Below are 19,221 nucleotides of genomic sequence, written 5' to 3' on the forward strand. Positions count from 1 at the left end.
AGCTATATTAATGACCGATGTTATACGGGGCTTACATTGCTGTTTGAAATTTGACTGGTTTAAGCATATAAAATGAAATGACAGTTGATAGTGCAATGATATTAGAGGTATACAGATATGTAGGCAGTTCTGTCGGGAGGATGCGTGTCTGTGGCCTGATACATTTGGTCCAGAGGTCCCTCTAGTGCCTCCCAGAAGGTCGGAGGGCAAACAGTCTGTGTGCTGGTTGGCAGGACTCTTTTCTCAGGTCTATTGCTCTCTCCTAAGTAGCAGGAAGTGAGATTCAAGGAATGCACTAGGAATTACCACAATCTTCCCAGTAGATTGCTAGGCATTCAGCATTCAGTCCAATACAGAGCAGTTTGCATCCCAGACTGGAACACAGTTGGCAAGGGTGCTGTCTGTGGTTCAGCAGGAGAAGTCCAGGTGGTTGAGAGGTGTTTTTTTATTCAGTGCTCTCAGGAAATAGAGGTGCTAATGAAAATTCTGAACCAGGTTGGAGCGGTTAGTCATCGAGGTGGAGTCCTGCACGAATGTTGATCTCCTGGAATTCGAAACTGGTCCCATGCCACACCGCTGCACAGTTGATCAGGATGGCTGGTGTGAGCCAGCTGTCCTCTTGAAGTCCGCGATGAGCTCTTTGGTCTTCTTGGTGCTGAGCAGCAGGTTGTTCTTGTCGCACCACTCAGCCAGATGGTCTGCCTCCTTCCCGTAGGCCGACGGTTTGTTATCCTTGATGAGCCCAATCACCATGGTGTCATCCACAAACTTGATAGTGGTATTAGAACCATGAACAGCTCTGCAGTTATGAGTGAAGAGGGAGTAGAGGAACTGACTCATCCCACAGCCTTGTGGTACGCTGTTGTTGAGGGTGAGGGTGAGCACTGAAGATGTTGGGACCTGTTGGTCAGCGAGTACAGCAGTTGCAGATAGAAGCACTGATGCCCAGATCTGTAAGTTTGGTTATTAAACTTGAGGGATTGACAGTATTTAATGCTGAACGGAAGTCTGAACAGCATTCTGGTGTATGTCATTGTCCAGGTGTGAGAGAACAGAGTGGAGTGCTGGAGATTGCATCTTCTGTTCTGGGCAGTATATTGTCAACACATGTTGGAGTGGGGTGTTTTGGTACTGGCGTGATGTTGGTGGTCAGGTTGGCACAACAGCATGGGCCAAGGATAGACTGAATAAGTCTGTCAGGACCCCCACCCCAGCACATACTTTGAGCACATGTACACAGATGCCATCCGGGACTGTAGCTTTGCGTGTGTTGTTCCTTCTCTGCTCTGCACTGCTCCAGCATCAGTCAGAGGGATTGTTTGCGGTTGGCAGTCAGCATTCTATGTACCTTGGTTGCAGGCTCCTAGTTATCCTTCTCAAAGTCAGCGTAGAAGTTTTTAAGCTGTTGAGGGAGGAGATATCAGAGGATGGGGGGAGGGGTTGATGGGCTTGAAGTCACTGACGGCTGGAACCTTCAGCTTGGAGCAGTGCTTGGCCCTCTTGATGCCCCGCGTCAGTCAAGCTTGGCTGTGCCGTAGGCTCGTGCATCTCCTGATCTGAAGGCCTTAGCTTTGATTGGTAGTGTTCAAAATTCAAACATATGTGGAACTTTCCATTTGTGTTATTAACATGAAAGTAATGCAAAATACATTGAACACCACTCAAGTGTATCTTCTGTTTAAAAAATGAACTCATATTCTTGCTTTCTCGCTACTATACATAATTTCTGTACACACTGTACACATCTTCTACCTTCTACAGGGTTCAGTGTTGGCAACTGTAAGATCTGTCTTAGAACTCATATCAATATGGTGCCAATACCCTCGACACAGTTTCTTTGAATCTTTTCAGCTTTTGAGTTTCTTTTTTTGCAGACTCCTCTAAAGTTAAGGATTTTCACAATAATGTGGATGCTTTTATAACCGTGCAACATACAATGTGATGCAGGGCCAACACATAGAAACAGACAACCATTCACACACACATTCACACCTACAGTCAATTTAGAGTATCAATCAGCCTCGTCCTCAACTGCATGTCTTTGGACTGTGGGACGAAGCAGGAGTACCAGAGAGAACCCACACAGGAACAGGGAGAACATGGAGACTCCACACAGGAAGACTCAAGCCGGGGCTCAAACCCAGAACCTTCTTGCTGTGAGGTGACAGTGCTAACGACTACACCACCTGCTCTTGCTGCTCTGCAAGAATACAAACGATGATAATGTTCAGTTCAGCAGTTTTGAGCTTATTTCAGAACTCACACAGAGCGTTAGGCTGTCTCTCGTCTCCCTGTGTCTCACAGATCACCTCACAGCAGGCCGTAAATCTAAATAACTCTCTGAACTGGTAAAAGAAACATACGCAAAATCCAAGTCCTGCCATTCCAACATGTGTGTAAAATGATGGCTAGAGAGTCATGAACTTTCTGTAAGTTCAGTGCTCATTCAAACGAGTCACTTTGGCCTCAGCGGTGCTTCAGTAAATCAACATGTACACTTTCTTACAGTTTGTGAACTTTGTTTTTAGAACATGACAGTATATCAAAACCTGATTTAAACCAAACTGTTAAATGCACAACCACAGGTGAAGGTTGCTCACATGAACCGTCTTTTTTTGTTGTTGTTCCTCAAGGAAACAAAAGTTGTTTTGGGTTGTGTGTATTTACTGCATGTGCAGCTAAAACACAGCACTGTAGGGGCACTAGCTTGTTTTTCATTCCATTTATATATTTGTGCGAGAGTATCTCTGTGTGAGAGTCTTGTGTTTTGCTGTCATTGCTGTGAGAGTTTCTCTTCCTCTTAATGTTCAAAACCTGAAACCATGACCCAAGCAAACTGATCAGTGGGCTCGCTGAACTGTTGCATCCCTGTTTCCCTCTTACACTGCAGAAAAACTGCGATTTTAAAGAGCCTCATAAGAAATTTCTTATAGCTCACCAGAGATTTGAGGCATGCATGAGATAATACGACAGGGCTGTGTCTGAGTCAGGACACCCGCTGGTTTCACACCTGCCAATAAAATTCCAGGGAACAGATAGATGGATAGATTGATATGATAATGATTACCGTAGGGAACTTGGTTTGCACAATCACAGGGCTTTTCATTACACCACCCCAAGGTTTCTAACGAACATTGTTATACACACAGAGTTAGCAACGCACTTAATAACATAATAACTCACTGCGTCAAAATAATCTGTCCAGACCAGATGATCATCCTGCCATTTTCCTTTATGGCGCAAATTAAAATGTTTTATTTGCACTTTACAATGTAATTCCCATCAGGAGTGATGCTAGCAACCTTACAAAGTTGTATACTTTGTCTCTGTGCTTGTTCCCCCTGAACATTTAGCCTCCTGCTGTGTAACCTATATACCTCCACACTTGGCCAACTCTCACCTGATTCTACACATATTTGTCAGCCTGCTAAAAGAAGGAAGTCTAACAAACACAAAGTATGTTTATTATATGAAGACATGTTAGCGCTCCGAAGACTTCTTTCTCTTTCTTCAGCATCTTAACCCTTCCGGACCCACATTTTTCTCCTGTGCAAAAACAAAAAAATACTAATTATTCGATTCTGACTCTTCTTGAACATAAACACAAAGTTTTTTTCATGTCCATTCCGATGGACGCCACGACAAGATGGGCATAAAATGTCATAAAAACTTAAGAAACATATGGCTGAATTTTCCCACATAGTGTGACATGCACGTGCACTTGATAGGTGTATCAGAGCAAGGGTAGGGAACAGCAGTGAGGTCATCACCAGGAAAACCCAGAGCCTATTAAGTTCACGTGCATGTTCAGAACCTTACACAGACTCTACGTGCTACATCCTCTCAGCACCATGAATATTTCTGGCAAAATTTTAAACAGCATTGAACCTCCAAACCATTTTTATTTGTTAAAGCATATTTTTGTTTTATTCAAAATATAGGATAAAAGAATTGTAGCACATGAAAGGGGAAAAGTACCAAGAGTAAAGCATATTTCTAATCCACAGTCCTTTCTAAATGGCTAAACACTGGTTATACCATTGCTACTTATTCTCTCATAACACACCATCTAGACTTCCATTGTAATGATTAAAAAATGGTGAGCTAAACTAATATGTGGCTGTTAAAATCATATAAAGAGGTACAAAACTCTGGACATAGCTTATACATTCCAAATATGATGAGATGCAATTATACTGCGTCACAAGGTGAGGTTGCCAACACTGTTCAGTGGTTATTAATGCATGGAAAAAAAAGATGCTTAAGTATCACAATTATACAAAATAACAGATTTACAAAGTAAAGTTTGCTCTTTTAAAAACAAAAATAAAAAACATACAAATGCAACATATCGGATATCAGTGAACAGTCATTTCCAATTCCCAGCAATGAATCTCTGTAAAATTCATCAACTTCATTCCATCTCCCACCTCTCATTACTGCAGTGCTCTCCATGAGGGTTTCCCAGCGTGCACAGGGAAATCCTTACAAATGCACGCGGTGCACGTTGCGGTCCGAAGCCCTTCTGCACAAACAGCCTCACACCTCTTATCTGGACATTTGTTCATTGTGACATTTGTTTGCAAAACCTGCTCTAATATAGAACTTATTGCGTATTTTCCATCCTGATTGACCTTGTTTTTGTATTCCAGCAGTTCTATTGTTATTCCTGCTGAAACAAAAACTAATCTGCATACCTACATACCGGACATACTTGGTTATGTAACCAACATATAAGCTCTGTGGCTCATAGTTCTTCTGCATCACCTGTTGTTTCGTAGAAAACTAGCTGCTTCTTTCCTGTCTACTGTCACATTTCGTTCTCTTGGCCTGTTTCTTCCTCCAGCTCTCTGCAAATCTCACTTCCTGCATCCAAGCCTTAGATGATAATCAGTCTAGCTGTAGTTTGATCATCTAGTGCCCTGTATGACTGGAATTATTGCAATATAAAGCATGCAGCTGAATGTTTATATTTTTTTTTCCAGGTAATTATAAACATGAACAATCACTTTCTGCCAACAACATATATATGTATGTATGTATGTATGTATGAAAACCATTAGTATGTAAATGTAACATTAGTTGCTTGATAGGTTGCTCCTCAGCTTCAGCTGTCTCTCCAGTGTGTTATTGTTAGACATTTGATAAGGCCCAGAGCACCAATGTCAACATTGAAGAACTCATACACCTTGTGTTCACTTTGTAATATCCTCGGTTTTGGATAAAGGTAGGAGCTCCGGTTCAGAATTGGTGTCAGGGATTCCAAGTGGAGGAAGACATTTCTGGTGCAAGGGCAGTTCATCGGCTGGCTGGCAGAGTGACAGCAATCGCTGAGGAAAGATAGAAGAGATGCACGGAGTTATGAGGAATACATTTTAGATCCTTATTACTCAGAACATACCCTTTACTTTCTAAATTCGGTAAAAAAAAAAATCTTCTTTTGTCCTACCTGGAGAAATTTTACTTCCCTGTTAGGGGCTTAAATTTCCAGTGGGTTGATTTTGTTAAAGAAAAAATGTGAAATATCTCCAGGGCTTTCCTTTAAGAGGGGAAAAGACCCTCGTATTCATTTTTTGTTTTGTTATTGTTTTAAGTAGAAGCAGCTTGATTTTTTTCTCTACAAATTTCTCTACGATTATGGAAGAGGAGTAAAATCCTGTCGGGGGGATCTTGGAGAGAGGCCAGAAATCCAGTGTGCAAAGCCAAGTTGTAGTTGAACAACCTCTGCATGCATCCAGAGTAAAAGAGTCTGGCTGTAATAGTCCAGTTATCAGTGAGGCCAAAACACATGTGCCAGAGCTACTTATATAAAAGGCTCAAATACCACTGTGCAGTGATCACCTGCCAACAAACACACAATGGACACTCTTAGACCTGAGAGGCTGAATACTGAACAGATCAGGGACTATTCTGCTAAACACTGAGAAATATGGATTTCCAATTTAGCTCAATGAGATTTTTTTTGCAGTAAAAAGCAATTAATATATTCTTTTTCAACAAAAGCCTGTTGCTCACCTGTTGAAGAGGACCTTTTCCTTGCATTATTTTATATAGTATGAACAGCGGGATGAGGGAGAGGGAGCTGGTGGCAATGAACCAGCCCAAGATGTTGGCCCACAGGGGGTAAATGTAGGTGCTGCTGAACTTCAGTGGCGAATATTTGACAATAGAGAAGACGAAGGAGCCCTGTGATGAGGAGACAAGGAACCAAAGTGAGGAAGGGGCAAAACACTTTCTTGACTGAAGTAGAAAGAAGCACAAATATCTGTGTGAAAAAGGTACTTTCTTGAGTAAAAGTGGAAAAGTACAGACTGCAGATTACTTAAAGTATAAAAGTATCCCCTTGATGGGCATTTCTACAGGCTATGCTAGCTGACCTTCCCATTATAATAGAGGATACCCAAGATGTGTAATTTGATGAGTATTAAACCACTCTTAATGTATAAAATGCAGAAAACAAAAGAAGCAAAATAAAAAAATAATTATTCTCTGTAAATACAATCACTCAAAAATATACACACATGTTCAGAATGGCCAGAACGTTCCTGAGTCAAGCCCAAAGTCAACTGCCTGGGCTAAGTTAAGTTACAACTCTGTGCTTCCATGAAACATCAGCAGACAGCGAGAAGAGGAAGTTCATCACTGCTGCGTAACTCCTCAGACCTTGATAACCAGTTAGCATTGTTGCTGCATTAAGATAAGTGGGTGGGTTGCAAAGCACTGTTTAGACTCCCTGTAAGGAGGAATACCGATAGAGAGAGGAGAAGAGACCTGTAGATCGGGATGGGTCACAAGTGGTTTCATATATTGATTGTGTCAGATGTACTGAGTCCTGTTCCCCAGCTTCATTAAATCACTCCTTTTGCACAACAATGTTCACCCCCCGCTCCAAAATATTGTTTTTATATAACGTACTCACTTCACGATCACATAAATACCCCTCACCGCCTGCAGATGTCTTTTCATGTAGCTGTGGGACCTGATTATGCCATTGGACCACAGGAATGAAAGACACATTCCCATGCAAACAGACAGTGTTTCCCTACCTTATTGAGGACAGTTATTGCAATACAATAAATTCACCAGCAGTGTGTGTGTGTGTGCTTGTTTACAGCTGGTTGCATTTTTCCCTGTGAATGTACTTAAAATAATCATCACCGGCGGTGGTAATAGTATTTAAAGACTGAATGACAAGCTGGAATCCTTACAAAGATGATCAGGGGAGTGATGTAGCGCCAGCAGTACTTCATCAGCGGGAATGGACGATAGCCAATCATGTCTGCGATGTTGCCATAGAAACGATCAGCCCCTTTAAACAGAAGGAGAAGTGTCAGAGAGGTCTGTCGTTCATTTGTCAGTCTCTGTCCCATACTTGTGTCTCCATCTGTAAAAGTTTTGTTATGAGAATTTCATCCTTGCATGATCAGCTCAATAGTTTATAGGGAGTCTTTTTTTATGGAGGCGGCACGGTGGTGCAGTGGTCAGCACTGTCGCCTCACAGCAAGAAGGTTCCGGGTTCGAGTCCCGGCTCGGGCACGGGATCTTTCTGTGTGGAGTCTGCATGTTCTCCCTGTTCCTGTGTGGGTTCTCTCTGGTACTCCAGCTTCCTCCCACAGTCCAAAGACATCAAGAGGGGACGAGGCTGATTGATACTCTAAATTGACTGTAGGTGTGGCTGTGAGTGTGAATGGTTGTCCGTCTCTATGTCTTGGCCCTGTGATGGACTGGTGACCTGTCCAGGGTGAACCCCACCTCTTACCTGATGACTGCTGGGATAGGCTCCAGCCCCCTGTGACCCTTAACAGGAATAAGCCAGAAGAAAATGGACGGATGGATTTTTTTTATGGCCATCCTGAAGTTGGTGTCCACCAAAAAACAATTGCAACGTTAAGATTTTGGATTATTGCAGAAAATAAACTGTGGCTTGACTATGATTTCTTGTCAGCAAGTTAATCCTAACAAACTAACACCACCTTTTTTTTTCAATTTTTGTAGATTAAATCCATTTACAAAATATAGGAAGCTAACATTTAGCTGTAAAGCAGCTACATCGCCTCTGTTTTTGATATGAGGACATGTAATGCATCCAAAAATCTCTGTATTCTCATATAGCCACCTGTTAGCAATGTTCATAAAAGATGCATAAATAGCTTTAAAATTCATGGCGTCTTTCTTTGTTGATAAATTTTATACCCTAAGACAGCTTGTGCAAACCACCAACCCTATCTCCATGCAATTGACCTACAATTTGTTTTTAAAGCCCTCGGATTTCAGTGTGATGCAACCTGATGTTGCTAACTTATTTCTGGGTTCTGGATCTGTGCTTGTCTATATGACGCACCGTAGACCCAGCCAATGCTGACAGACTGGCAGAAGGAGAGCAGGAGCAGCGTGGTGCCGCTACAGACATGATGATCCAGCAGCTGGAGCAAGTACATTCCTCCCTGAAAAAACAGAAGTGATATGTAAACAATATGAAGGATTGAGACTGTGCAAAAACATGACAGGAGAGATTCAAGTCTGAATGTCTGCCTGGTCATGATATCATGACCAGAAATGCCATTAATATCAGCAACAGCTTTTATAAGTGAAGCAATCCCATTAACTAATCCTCCTAATCCCCCTTATAATGTTGTAAATTATTATTTTATGTAAGAAAAAAACCCCACACCATTCTGACAGCACCGGGGCTCCATTTGCTCATGTTCCATGTTGCTAAACTTTGTCTTTTCAAAAGAATCATATTACTGAAGTACAGGAGGTTAAATCAGGCAACTGCAGTGGACTTGGCATTGATAACCAGGAAGGTGGAGAGAATATAAATCTGATTCTTTTTTTTTCTACAAATTTGTGTGCATTAACAACTGTTGCTCTGTTCTCTTATATATACAGTATATATGTATATGTATATGTATATATATGTGTATATATATATGTATATATATGTGTGTATATATATGTGTATATATATGTGTATATATATATATGTGTATATATATATATATATATATATGTATATATATGTGTATATATATATATGTATATATATATATATATATGTATATATGTGTATATATATATATATATATATATATAAATAGGCGGGGTTCACCCTGGACAGGTCACCAGTCCATCGCAGGACCAACACATAGAGACAGACAACCATTCACACTCACAGTCACATCTACAGTCAATTTAGAGTATCAATCAGCCTCGTCCCCTCTTGATGTCTTTGGACTGTGGGAGGAAGCTGGAGTACCAGAGAGAACCCACACAGGAACAGGGAGAACATGCAGACTCCACACAGAAAGATCCCGTGCCCGGGATCGTATCATATCATACATATTGCGTGAACCTGTGTGACGAGGGAGAATCCCAGCAAACAGCAGGTACTACAGATGACCAGGAGAACCAGTTCCCGCCTGAAGCCTTGACGTAGGTAAGCCGGGAACAGATCAACCAGCGACGTCATCAAACACTCCAGACCGACGAACTGGAGGGAGCCAGTAGCAGCAGAGTGAGTCCCAACTATGATGTGTAAACTGTGTCATTCCTTCGTTCAGAGAGATTTCGGCGTTACCTGACTGTCCAGACTGAGAAGAATGATCATGATGAAGAAACACACAGACCACACCTGAGGCATGGGCATCATGGCTACAGCACGAGGGTAAACAATGAATGCTAACCCTGGACCTGCACACACACACAGTACATGACATGTTGTAGTAAGTGGAATTGATTTGTGGACTCCTGCTCTAGTTTGGTAGTAGTTATGTAAACTCGCAACTAGAGAAAAGCAGTAATGTGCACACATAGAACTGGAAAATCAGTACGCGGTATTGCAGTTGCGTCATCACGTTGGTGACTGGTCAACTTCTTGGCCATTGTGAGTTTGACCCTGACAACTCACTTACCAGCCATGTCGTAGTACTGAATCCAATACATACAGATACTTTTAAATGTCATGCATTACATCTGCAAAACCAAAAGGGAGACGAATGCTTCCCAAGATAAATGGATTCAGGAAAAAAGCAGATTTCTGCCGGTCAGAAGCTTTCTGCCAGGAAACCTTGGAGAAGTCACATGCTGAACTACGAATACAGAATAGAAGGCATCCCATGATGGACACATCCAGGCAAAACAGGGTTCGGGGAGGTCTTGCAGTGAAAGTGGAGTACCAAATAACACTGGAACACACTGCAGGGATCCATTTGCGAATGTTTTTATTGCACCAAAGGTCCAGTGATGCTTGAGCAAGACAAGTTTTTGTGCTGAAGGATTTAACCAAAAACAACTTGAGTTCAGGTTATGTGCGGATGTTCAATTTTAGACTTTTCTACAGGAGCCGGGAACAGCCCTGAATGCAGTGACTTCAGAAAAATGAAACTATTATTGTGTGAAAACAAGGTGGTTATCTTGAGATGGTGCAATAATTCACTCATTATCTCAACATTAAGAGTACAGTATGATTAAAAGCACGAGCAGGGAAACACAACTGCTTGGATAATGCTATCGCTTTCATATCTCCACAAATCTTTGCAAATCTTCAAAATTATTTTTGAGGCAAAATTTCCCTCCTTGTGCCACGAGGTCGTGCATCGACAAAAAAAGACCTGCCAACCAAAATTAGAGACGGGAGATTGCACCTGTTACAGCTTCAGGTGATTATGGTTCGGTTGACATGACCAGCATTGAGTGGAGTACATTCATGTGCCAGACCTCTTTTAAATTCTCTTCTCCTTAATTTTCCTAATGTGAATACTCAAAAGTGTTTCCAAGAACAGCTGCGCTTTGTTGGCAGACCACTGCCAAAAGGAGCCACTGATGCTTTTTAATCTTTTTCAGCATTCTAACTGTTCACTGGTTCATGCTTAGCTGAACTGAGCTGTATGTTTTGACAGAAGAGAAGTACATTTCAAAAGAAAAATGACAAAAGCTATCAGACCTCCTAAAAAGCCTCTAGGATTTAGGAAAAAGAGGATAAAGGACAAAAGTCACATTACTTGCCACATTTTCCAAAATAGACTGAGGAGGTAATCAGTGTCTATACATATACCACAAGCTGTACGAAAGAGGAATAGCATAACATTCACTGGCCTTAATGGAGTCTGTGCTTACCTGATTCGGCTACTTCAGCGATGGCTACTCCTTGTTCGTAGGTCATGAAACCCAAAACAGAAAAAATGGCAAAGCCTGCCACTATGCTGGTGGCGCTGTTCAGCAGACACAAGTAGAAGCAGTCCCTGGGAGTAAAAGGAAAATCCTCTTTTGGAATAGTCTTGATATGATTTAAGGATCTGTTTCACCCGCAGCTGAAAACAGGTTTGATTTACTGCACTTACTTGTAACAGTCGTTAGTATAAGTGTTGTAACTCCCAAGAGAAGTCAGGAAGCCGAGGCCGATGGCGTAGGAGAAGAAGATCTGGGTGCCAGCATCTATCCACACCTGCAAATAAATGCATACTCGGTGTTATTGTGCATGTGCAGAGAAAACCGTATGAAGCTGTAGCATCTGTATTCTTACCTGGGGATCTGAGAGGCGAGCTATATCAGGGTAGAGATAATAAAGGATGCCATCCATTGCCCCTGGTAGGGTGACGCCACGTATCAGTAAAACAAACAGCATGACATAGGGGAAGGTGGCAGTGAAGTAGGCTGCCTGGAGGAAACAAAAACAATCTGAAATTTTACCTTATACTTTGGAAAAAACATGTATTGAAACACCATAATATAATTATACTGTTAAAGCATATTCCTAACAATAATATCGGCAATGAATGATCCTCTTCTGGCCACCAGGGGGAATCTAGTCCACCACTGTGAGCGATTCAAAATAAATGACAGTTCCAAAGTCACAAGCTGCTGCTACTCAGAATAGTTGCCATCTTATCTTATTTATCAAATATGGTCCAATTAGTCATGTGCTCCTGATGACTAACGTCATGGTCCAAGATGGCAACTGTACAAACACGTGCTTGTTGTTTTGGATAGATTTGTATATTCAAAGGGACATTCATCATTTTGTCATCAGCTTCAGACAAATGTCATTTTCAGGATCTCTTCCACTTAAATGATGTCAACTCAAACTGGAAGTAATTTCACTTCTTGGAATGTCCCACTGATGATTGATGTTACAGGGGGGACAGTGCTTGTTGTTGAAAAACTATTTCATTCTCATAGAACCTGATATTGCACCAACCATATTTAGAACATTTTCATAAAGAATGTTAAACATTAACATGTTAAAAGAGCCAACCTTTCCTGTGGACTTAATTCCCTTCCACACACAAAAGTAGCAGATGACCCAGGTCAGGATGAGACACAAGACTAGCTCCCACCTCAAGCTGCCCACTTCCTCGATGCCACCAGAGATATTCAACACACGTCGCCTGGAGGGGGGGTAGGATCAGGGGGGTGAGGGGAAGACCAAAATGAATGAAGGGGTGAGGGGAATTCAAAACAATAACACATGGAGGTAGCAAGCATGTTTATGGGTGAATGACTGGGAGGGTGTGGCTAATGAAGAAACTGGGCACTGTTGTGAGGAGGGTTACAAAGAGGACTGGGAAAAAGAGGAGAGAGGGAGAATCCGGAGTTCAAATAAGGTCAAGAGAAAGGAGAGGAGGTCTGCATATATAAATAAAATTGAAGAAATAGTGGGGGGAGGGAGGGACTGAAAAAATAGCAGTCAGTTGGACATTTGAGGTGCTTACTGCCAGAACTCCACAACCGGAAGAGTACTGTTCTGTCTAGATGTCATGCTGAGGCTCAGATTGGGGTGAGTTAATTCCAAGCATGAGTCTATAAGAAAATATAACACAGGGAGTGAAAAAAGCAAAAGCTTTACTGCTTATATTATTTGAACAAAATAAAACAAAACAAAAACAAGTGCAAATAATCTATCATGCTATGAAACACCAAACAACAAAAATGCTGGGATTTATCTCAAATCATCTCAAGGCATAATTTGAACACAATACACTTTTTTTTTTTTTTTTACTACATCTCAGCTTCAAGACTTAGAATGTTGCCCTAATGAGTGAAGCCCTAATCAAACGCTGCAGGACCGCCTACCTGTGTTCCAGTCGTGTCCACATGTCGCCCAAGGCAATTCCGCACTGAAGGAAGAGAACAGGTAAAAGAACGCCCATACCATGATGATAACATAAGAAGTGGCGCTGACCGCAATGATAAGGTGACTCGCGTAGCCCATGCCTGCAAGAAAAGGGCAAAAACAACAGCGGTTTTGCCAGTAATAGTTTGTGCGGAATTGTGCGTAATTACGCACACAAAGTAATCATGTCTCGTTTACGGTGGAAAAAATATGACGATGTATTAAATATAATGTGGCCAATATTGTTTTGAGGTAAAATCCTGTTTACCTTGAAAAAGTGGACAAATCTTTCTCCAACACGTAATGCCCCCTTGGTTGGTGTACTGACCCAAGGCGGTCTCAAGGAAGAATAAGGGGATCCCGCAGGTAAACATGAACAATATGTATGGGATGAAGAACACGCCTGCAAGAATGTCGATTTAAAACGTGAAAACATACCCTCCCAAAAAATAAACATGTCTCCTTCCCAGAAGCCTTTTTTTTTTTTCTTTAGGAAGACTTACTGACCTCCGCCGTTTCTGTAGCACAGGTAGGGGAACCTCCAAACGTTCCCGGGTCCGATGATTGCACCCATCACAGTCAGGATGAACTCGGCTTTGGTCCCCCAGTTACCCCTGCCCTCCAGCTCCCTAGGCTTCAGTGGATATCCCTTTGGCACGGTTTCCGCGCCTTTCTTCCCATTCATGACCATGCTCCCTTCTTCAGATGATCTACCAACGAGTGTGTGCGCTCATTTCAATATCAAGCACCCAGAAGTGACAGAAACTCTGGTGGTTTCTGAGAGTGACGTTGGCGGAGATGGTAGCCGATTTAAGTGCGGACACGCTTGATGTGAATCTGGGAGGTTGGGGGTGGCGGTGGGTGGCCCTTCAGACAACTTGGACACAGATCATCAGGGGCGGGCAAAAAATAAAAATAAAAAATCCGCCTTGATTCATCAGACGCCAATGCAGAAAACAGACGTCTGGTTCGGTAAGAACTGTACTGTATTTACCGGGTGTTTACATGTATCTTTACATGTATGTTGGATATATTGAAGCTAATCAAACGTCATCCGGGAGCCCAGATCATAACATTGTGACGCAATTAGAAGCAGCCGTCGTTACTGAACCCGATATCCAGGTTTCTCAAAACAAAACAAAACAAAAAAAACAACAAGAAATGTTAAAGTATTGTTATATATACGCAGTTTTACTAAGACAGTGGAAGTACTAGCCCTGGGTACTCGGATATATTCGATATTTCCTCCTGCAATATTACATGTTGACGGTTTCATACAGCAGCTGTCACGAACCAGTTGACCCCATCATTTTTTTCTCTTACCTTGTTGACAAGTTGTTTGTTGCTTGTGTGTGTTGATTCAAGACAAATGAAGAGATTGTTGGACATAGTTTTTTTTATCTCAGTTGTCAATTTTGTTCATAAACTGACACCACAAGGCAGTATAAATACATAATTCTTATTTCTATTCATTTGTTATCCTGTCGCAGAGATATTGTGGTGGGTTTTAAATGAGTTGTCTCACATTAATGGCTTTGGTTAATGTATTTACAGGATGTTGTCAGCCTAGGAGTGATATTCCTGGCAGGTTCAGTGCCATCATCCAGCCAGCCATGACTCTGGGGGTGACCTTTGGGTGGCCAACCCAGTCTGGGTTGGGGTGGCACTGTCCCTCTCCTAATTTGAGTCCTCCATACATATAACAGCAACATTATTTTGTCCAGTAAACACAAAGGTATTTTTTCTGCCCCCTGCAGCAAATCAAAGCCAAGACATATTTTCCTTTTGACTTAATTTTGTGATGATGATTTGTATTTTGCATATTGCTGTGTGACTGCACGTTGTTTGATGGCATCAGTAACCTTGCTGACATGGGCCTCGTCAGAGACTTTGGTTCAGTGTTCATTGCTTGGGTCGCTCTGCTAACTAATGATGATAATGATAATAATAATAATAATTATTATTATTATTATTATCATTATAAATTTATTGTAATGCCCTTTTCTTCAGAGATCTCAAAGTGCTACAGTTTTAGAACGAGCACATTTGTTTGCAAATCCATTTAGGCTCAAGGCTGTTTAGTGTAATTGTGAAAAAGAGAAAACCAGTTTCACCTGCTCATCACTGTCCTTAATTTGTGCCACACATGTTGCGTGTTCTCTTCTCAGTCTTTAATCATCAAATCTAACATGGCAGATTCTTGTTATTGACTCTAAACACTGAACAACAATGGCTGGCTTCCCCTCAGTCAGAGCTGGGATACAGCACCCTCCCTTCACTCCTCCTCAAATTACGTTAATTTTAGTTCCTGGGTGCACACACTAGATTGCCATGCTACTCTTATATTGCTGTTTTATATAACTTCACCAAAAACATCAAAACAGTCCTGGGTCACTAACTATTTTCTGACTCTTGGAAGACAGGAAACACAATCAAATTCCCCCCAGAACTACTTTATCTCTTAATACGATAGTTACTCAAATCACAAACATGTCACCCCCATTCAGTGGGCCCCCCTGAAACTGTCTGAGCCCCCCCAGGGGGAGGGGCCTTCTGCTGTTGTAAACAACTACAGTGTTTATTACACAAGTGCCTCCTGCCATAATACATCCATCCATCGTCATCTTCCGCTTATTCCTACACAGTAAGGGTCGCGGGGGGGCTGGAGCCTATCCCAGCGTCAACAGGCGAGAGGCGGGGTTCACCCTGGACAGGTCGCCAGTCCATCGCATCCCAACATAGAGAGACAAACAACCATTCACACTCACATTCATACCTACGGTCAATTTAGAGTATTTAATTAGCTTAGTCCCCAATTGCATGTTTTTGGACTGTGGAGGAAGCTGGAGTACCAGAGAGAACCCACACAGGAACAGGGAGAACATGGAGACTCCACACAGAAAGATCCTGTGCCCGAGCCGGGACTCGAACCCAGAACCTTCTTGCTGTGAGGCCACAGTGCTGACCACTGCACCACCGTGCAGCGCGCCATAATACATCTTAACTGATATTGGTATTATTATTTATAATGATTGCACCAAGAATCTCAACTCAAATTAGTCACCTGGTTTATTCAAGTTTTAAAGTTAATACAAAATTTATAAAAACTAGTCACTGTTAATGTTTATAATATAATATGACATATAATATATATATAATAATATGATATCATCACACAATTTTATATATATGTGTGTATATATGTGGTTTATCTATATATTTTTTGCTGCAAAAATTTGAATATACATGTGTATGTATGTATATGTATGTATATATATACATATACATGTATATATGTATGTATATATGTGTGTGTGTGTATATATGTATGTATGTACATATATGTATATATATATATATATATATATATATATATATATATATATATATATATATATATATATATATGTGTGTGTGTATTTAGATATGTGTGTGTGTGTGTGTGTGTGTGTGTCTGTGTGTGTGTGTGTGTATGCGTCTGCTTTGGTTCGGGTCTCTGTGTGTGGGTTAGATGGGGGTCTCTGGTGGTCCGGGTCCTGAGCTGCTGCTGCTGCTGCTGCTGGACTGCGGCGGTATCGGAGGCGGCTGCGCTGGAAACCAGTGAGCTCATCGTGGATGCGTGGAGAGGAGGAGGAGGAGGAAGAAGAAGAGGAGGAGGGCGGGGCTCCCAGCATCATCACCACCGGCCATCACTGCTTCATTGTACGGGGCTGCTGCTGATGCTGAGATCACAACCGAGGAGCCGATTTCTTCCCTAAATTCAGAAGTATGCCATGGACCCGGACCGTCGCCGATTAGGACACCGAGCCATGCGAATGGATTACCAGGTAACGTGTGTGTTAATCGCAGGTGTTTGGCCGCGTTAACTGGGAGTTACTAGCGGGGGCCTGCTGGTTCGAGTCGATGGGGGGGGGGGGGGGGGTCATCTCAACAGACCGAGATGCATATTGGTTTTTATTTCGCTGCTTGCTCGATCCAAAACGACCACCGAGCGATACACGCCGATGAACGGTCGCGTTTGAGCGGATGAACAGTGATATCCGGTTATGTAGCATAGTTAGCCTCCATGTCGGAAGTGGCTCGGCCTCCTCTAACGAGCCCTTCAGAGGGAGGAGGAGATGAGGAGGAGGAGGAGGCTTGGGTCCGCTCCCCGGCGTAAAGGGCCATCATGCTGCACCGAGCAGCATCCCCACGGCTGCCCACCTTCTACTGGACTTGTTGTACAGTGAAGCTCCCAGCTGTTGATGCTTGAGCCTCAGGTGAAACCAGATGTGCATTTGCCTCCGTTTCCTGCTTGGCAGATGTTCACACACGACTGGTGGTGTTTCTGGAAGGATGCTGCGGTGGTGATGCCGGTCCTGAGAGGGCTGCCAGGGCCTCTGACAGCCTGCATCTGCCTCGGGGTGTCACACTGTCCTGATTTAGCACCCATCATCACCTCTGCTGCATTTGTTACACTGTTGTTTTAGGGGTCAGCACAGATGAAGCACGGCCCACAAGTTAATAGCTTATGGATTCCATCACAAATAGAAGAGCAATTCAAGGCTACATATTGATGGAGGATAGAATAGAAACTAACTGGAATAAAGTCAGACATTAGCCCTGATACAGGCTAGTCTGTAGCAAACGCTGTTAACGCCAATAAAACTCTACAAATACCCCAATTTATATCTTCAGAAATACTTTAAGTGATTTATCACATTTGGAGTTGCAACCCGAGGTGGATCATTTAGATTTTAAACTGTATAGCCATATGTCGCAGTAAAGATTTCAATGATTTCATAAAAATGATCCATGTTAATTCCATACAACCCGCGTAAACACAAATATTGATCATTAAAAGTAATAAAGAATCCTAACTGTCAGTAAATGATAAATAATACGGGTGAAGTTGTCCAAAAAATGAAATGGAAACTTGATCTACACAGTAAATCTTCATTGTAAATGCACCAGTACGACGTATCAAACTTTTATGGCGCTGAACAACTCGCTTCAGTACGATCGAGTACTGAAAGATTCCTTGTCGTTGGCACATAAGGAGTAAATGTCAAAGTTGCGATTGATTTTCTTTATTTTTTTGCTGTAAAACTCCTTTGAGTGAAAACATGACAACGTGTCTCAACATCAAACTCTAGAGGCGAGCCTGACAACCAACCACATGTTGCTGAATTTGTATTTTCATGTCGTCTTGAGTGTGTGAAAATACTGAAGTGCTGAAAACAAATTTTTAAGGTAATTTGGATCAAAGCTAGTGTAGAAGAATGTATGATTCAGGAACAAAGCAAAGGTGAATGGAAAGGTGCTGGTCTGGTAATACAAAACCTTATCCTACCAAGAGCCCTCATTTCTGTGAATGCAGTTTATTCGCCTCTAAGCCGTAGAACTTAAATTGCCATATAGTCCAAATTTTAGGTTCGTCTCCTTCTAGTCGGATGAAAATCCCACTGGTAGGAAGCATTAAGTGGGATTTCAGCTCTACTGCACGTCGTCTTTATAAAATGAGATTTAAGAGCTAAAAAAAACAAAATTAGGATTGGATGCTCGTATATTACATAAACAGTCTGTCGGGTTTGGTTATGGCACCACAGTCACATTGTAATCGTGAAATTTATTCACCTTAAACTTTAAAAAAAAGTGCGTAATAGGAGAAACTGAACCAGGAAAATAAAAGGCAAAGAAGACCAAGGGACTAAACTGCACTGTTGAGGTTTTTTGAACTGCTCATATCCTCTGTTCGCGTTTTTGACCTCAGGCACATGGATTACAGGTCATTATTTGTGGCCTGAAGTAAGAAGCAGGCTGATGTAATCCTAAATCAAACAGAGGAGTGATTCTTTTGGAGCAACTTACATCACATCTGCATCCCAGACTGATTAAGCGTAGTTGCTCATTGACGTCGGGTCAACGCTGGCATCGGCCCCACAAACCTTTGCTGACTTGATTACATAAACTGGGAGGAGGGATGAGAAAATACCCTTGAAATGAAAAAAAAAACCCCAAACCAAACAAAGATCAACAGAAAAGTAGCAGTTAAAAATCATAAAAATAGTCTCATTGTGGCCTCTGCAGGAATTTGAATTTGCATGGAGCAGCAGCAGCAATGTAAA

General features: G+C 42.0%; 2 protein-coding genes across 3 annotated transcripts in view; one reads left to right on the forward strand and one right to left on the reverse strand.

Annotated features, from left to right (window-relative positions):
• Positions 1-3,824: 3,824 nt before the first annotated feature.
• Positions 3,825-13,984, reverse strand: LOC147248471 (sodium- and chloride-dependent GABA transporter 2-like). The gene is made up of 14 exons (XM_086226973.1): positions 13,622-13,984; positions 13,383-13,517; positions 13,075-13,215; positions 12,714-12,801; positions 12,257-12,389; positions 11,525-11,659; positions 11,343-11,446; positions 11,119-11,243; positions 9,581-9,693; positions 9,356-9,493; positions 8,342-8,444; positions 7,209-7,309; positions 6,016-6,186; positions 3,825-5,330 (listed from the first exon to the last, which is right to left on the reverse strand). Exons 1-14 carry the CDS (start codon positions 13,803-13,805, stop codon positions 5,196-5,198), a joined length of 1,806 nt encoding a protein of 601 aa, XP_086083099.1. The 5' UTR covers positions 13,806-13,984; the 3' UTR covers positions 3,825-5,195.
• Positions 13,985-16,789: 2,805 nt separating this feature from the next.
• jakmip2 (janus kinase and microtubule interacting protein 2) overlaps positions 16,790-19,221 on the forward strand; it is a 29,127-nt gene continuing 26,695 nt past the window's right edge. For both annotated transcript variants that reach the window (XM_086226971.1, XM_086226972.1), the window contains exon 1: positions 16,790-16,941. The gene's annotated coding sequence lies outside the window, so the exon portion shown is untranslated. The remainder of the gene's footprint in view (positions 16,942-19,221) is intronic.

Source organism: Aulostomus chinensis, chromosome 15, assembly GCF_037954235.1.
Source record: "Aulostomus chinensis isolate RoL2024-O1b breed Wild chromosome 15, RoL_Achi_v1.0, whole genome shotgun sequence".
Lineage (NCBI taxonomy): Eukaryota > Metazoa > Chordata > Actinopteri > Syngnathiformes > Aulostomidae > Aulostomus > Aulostomus chinensis.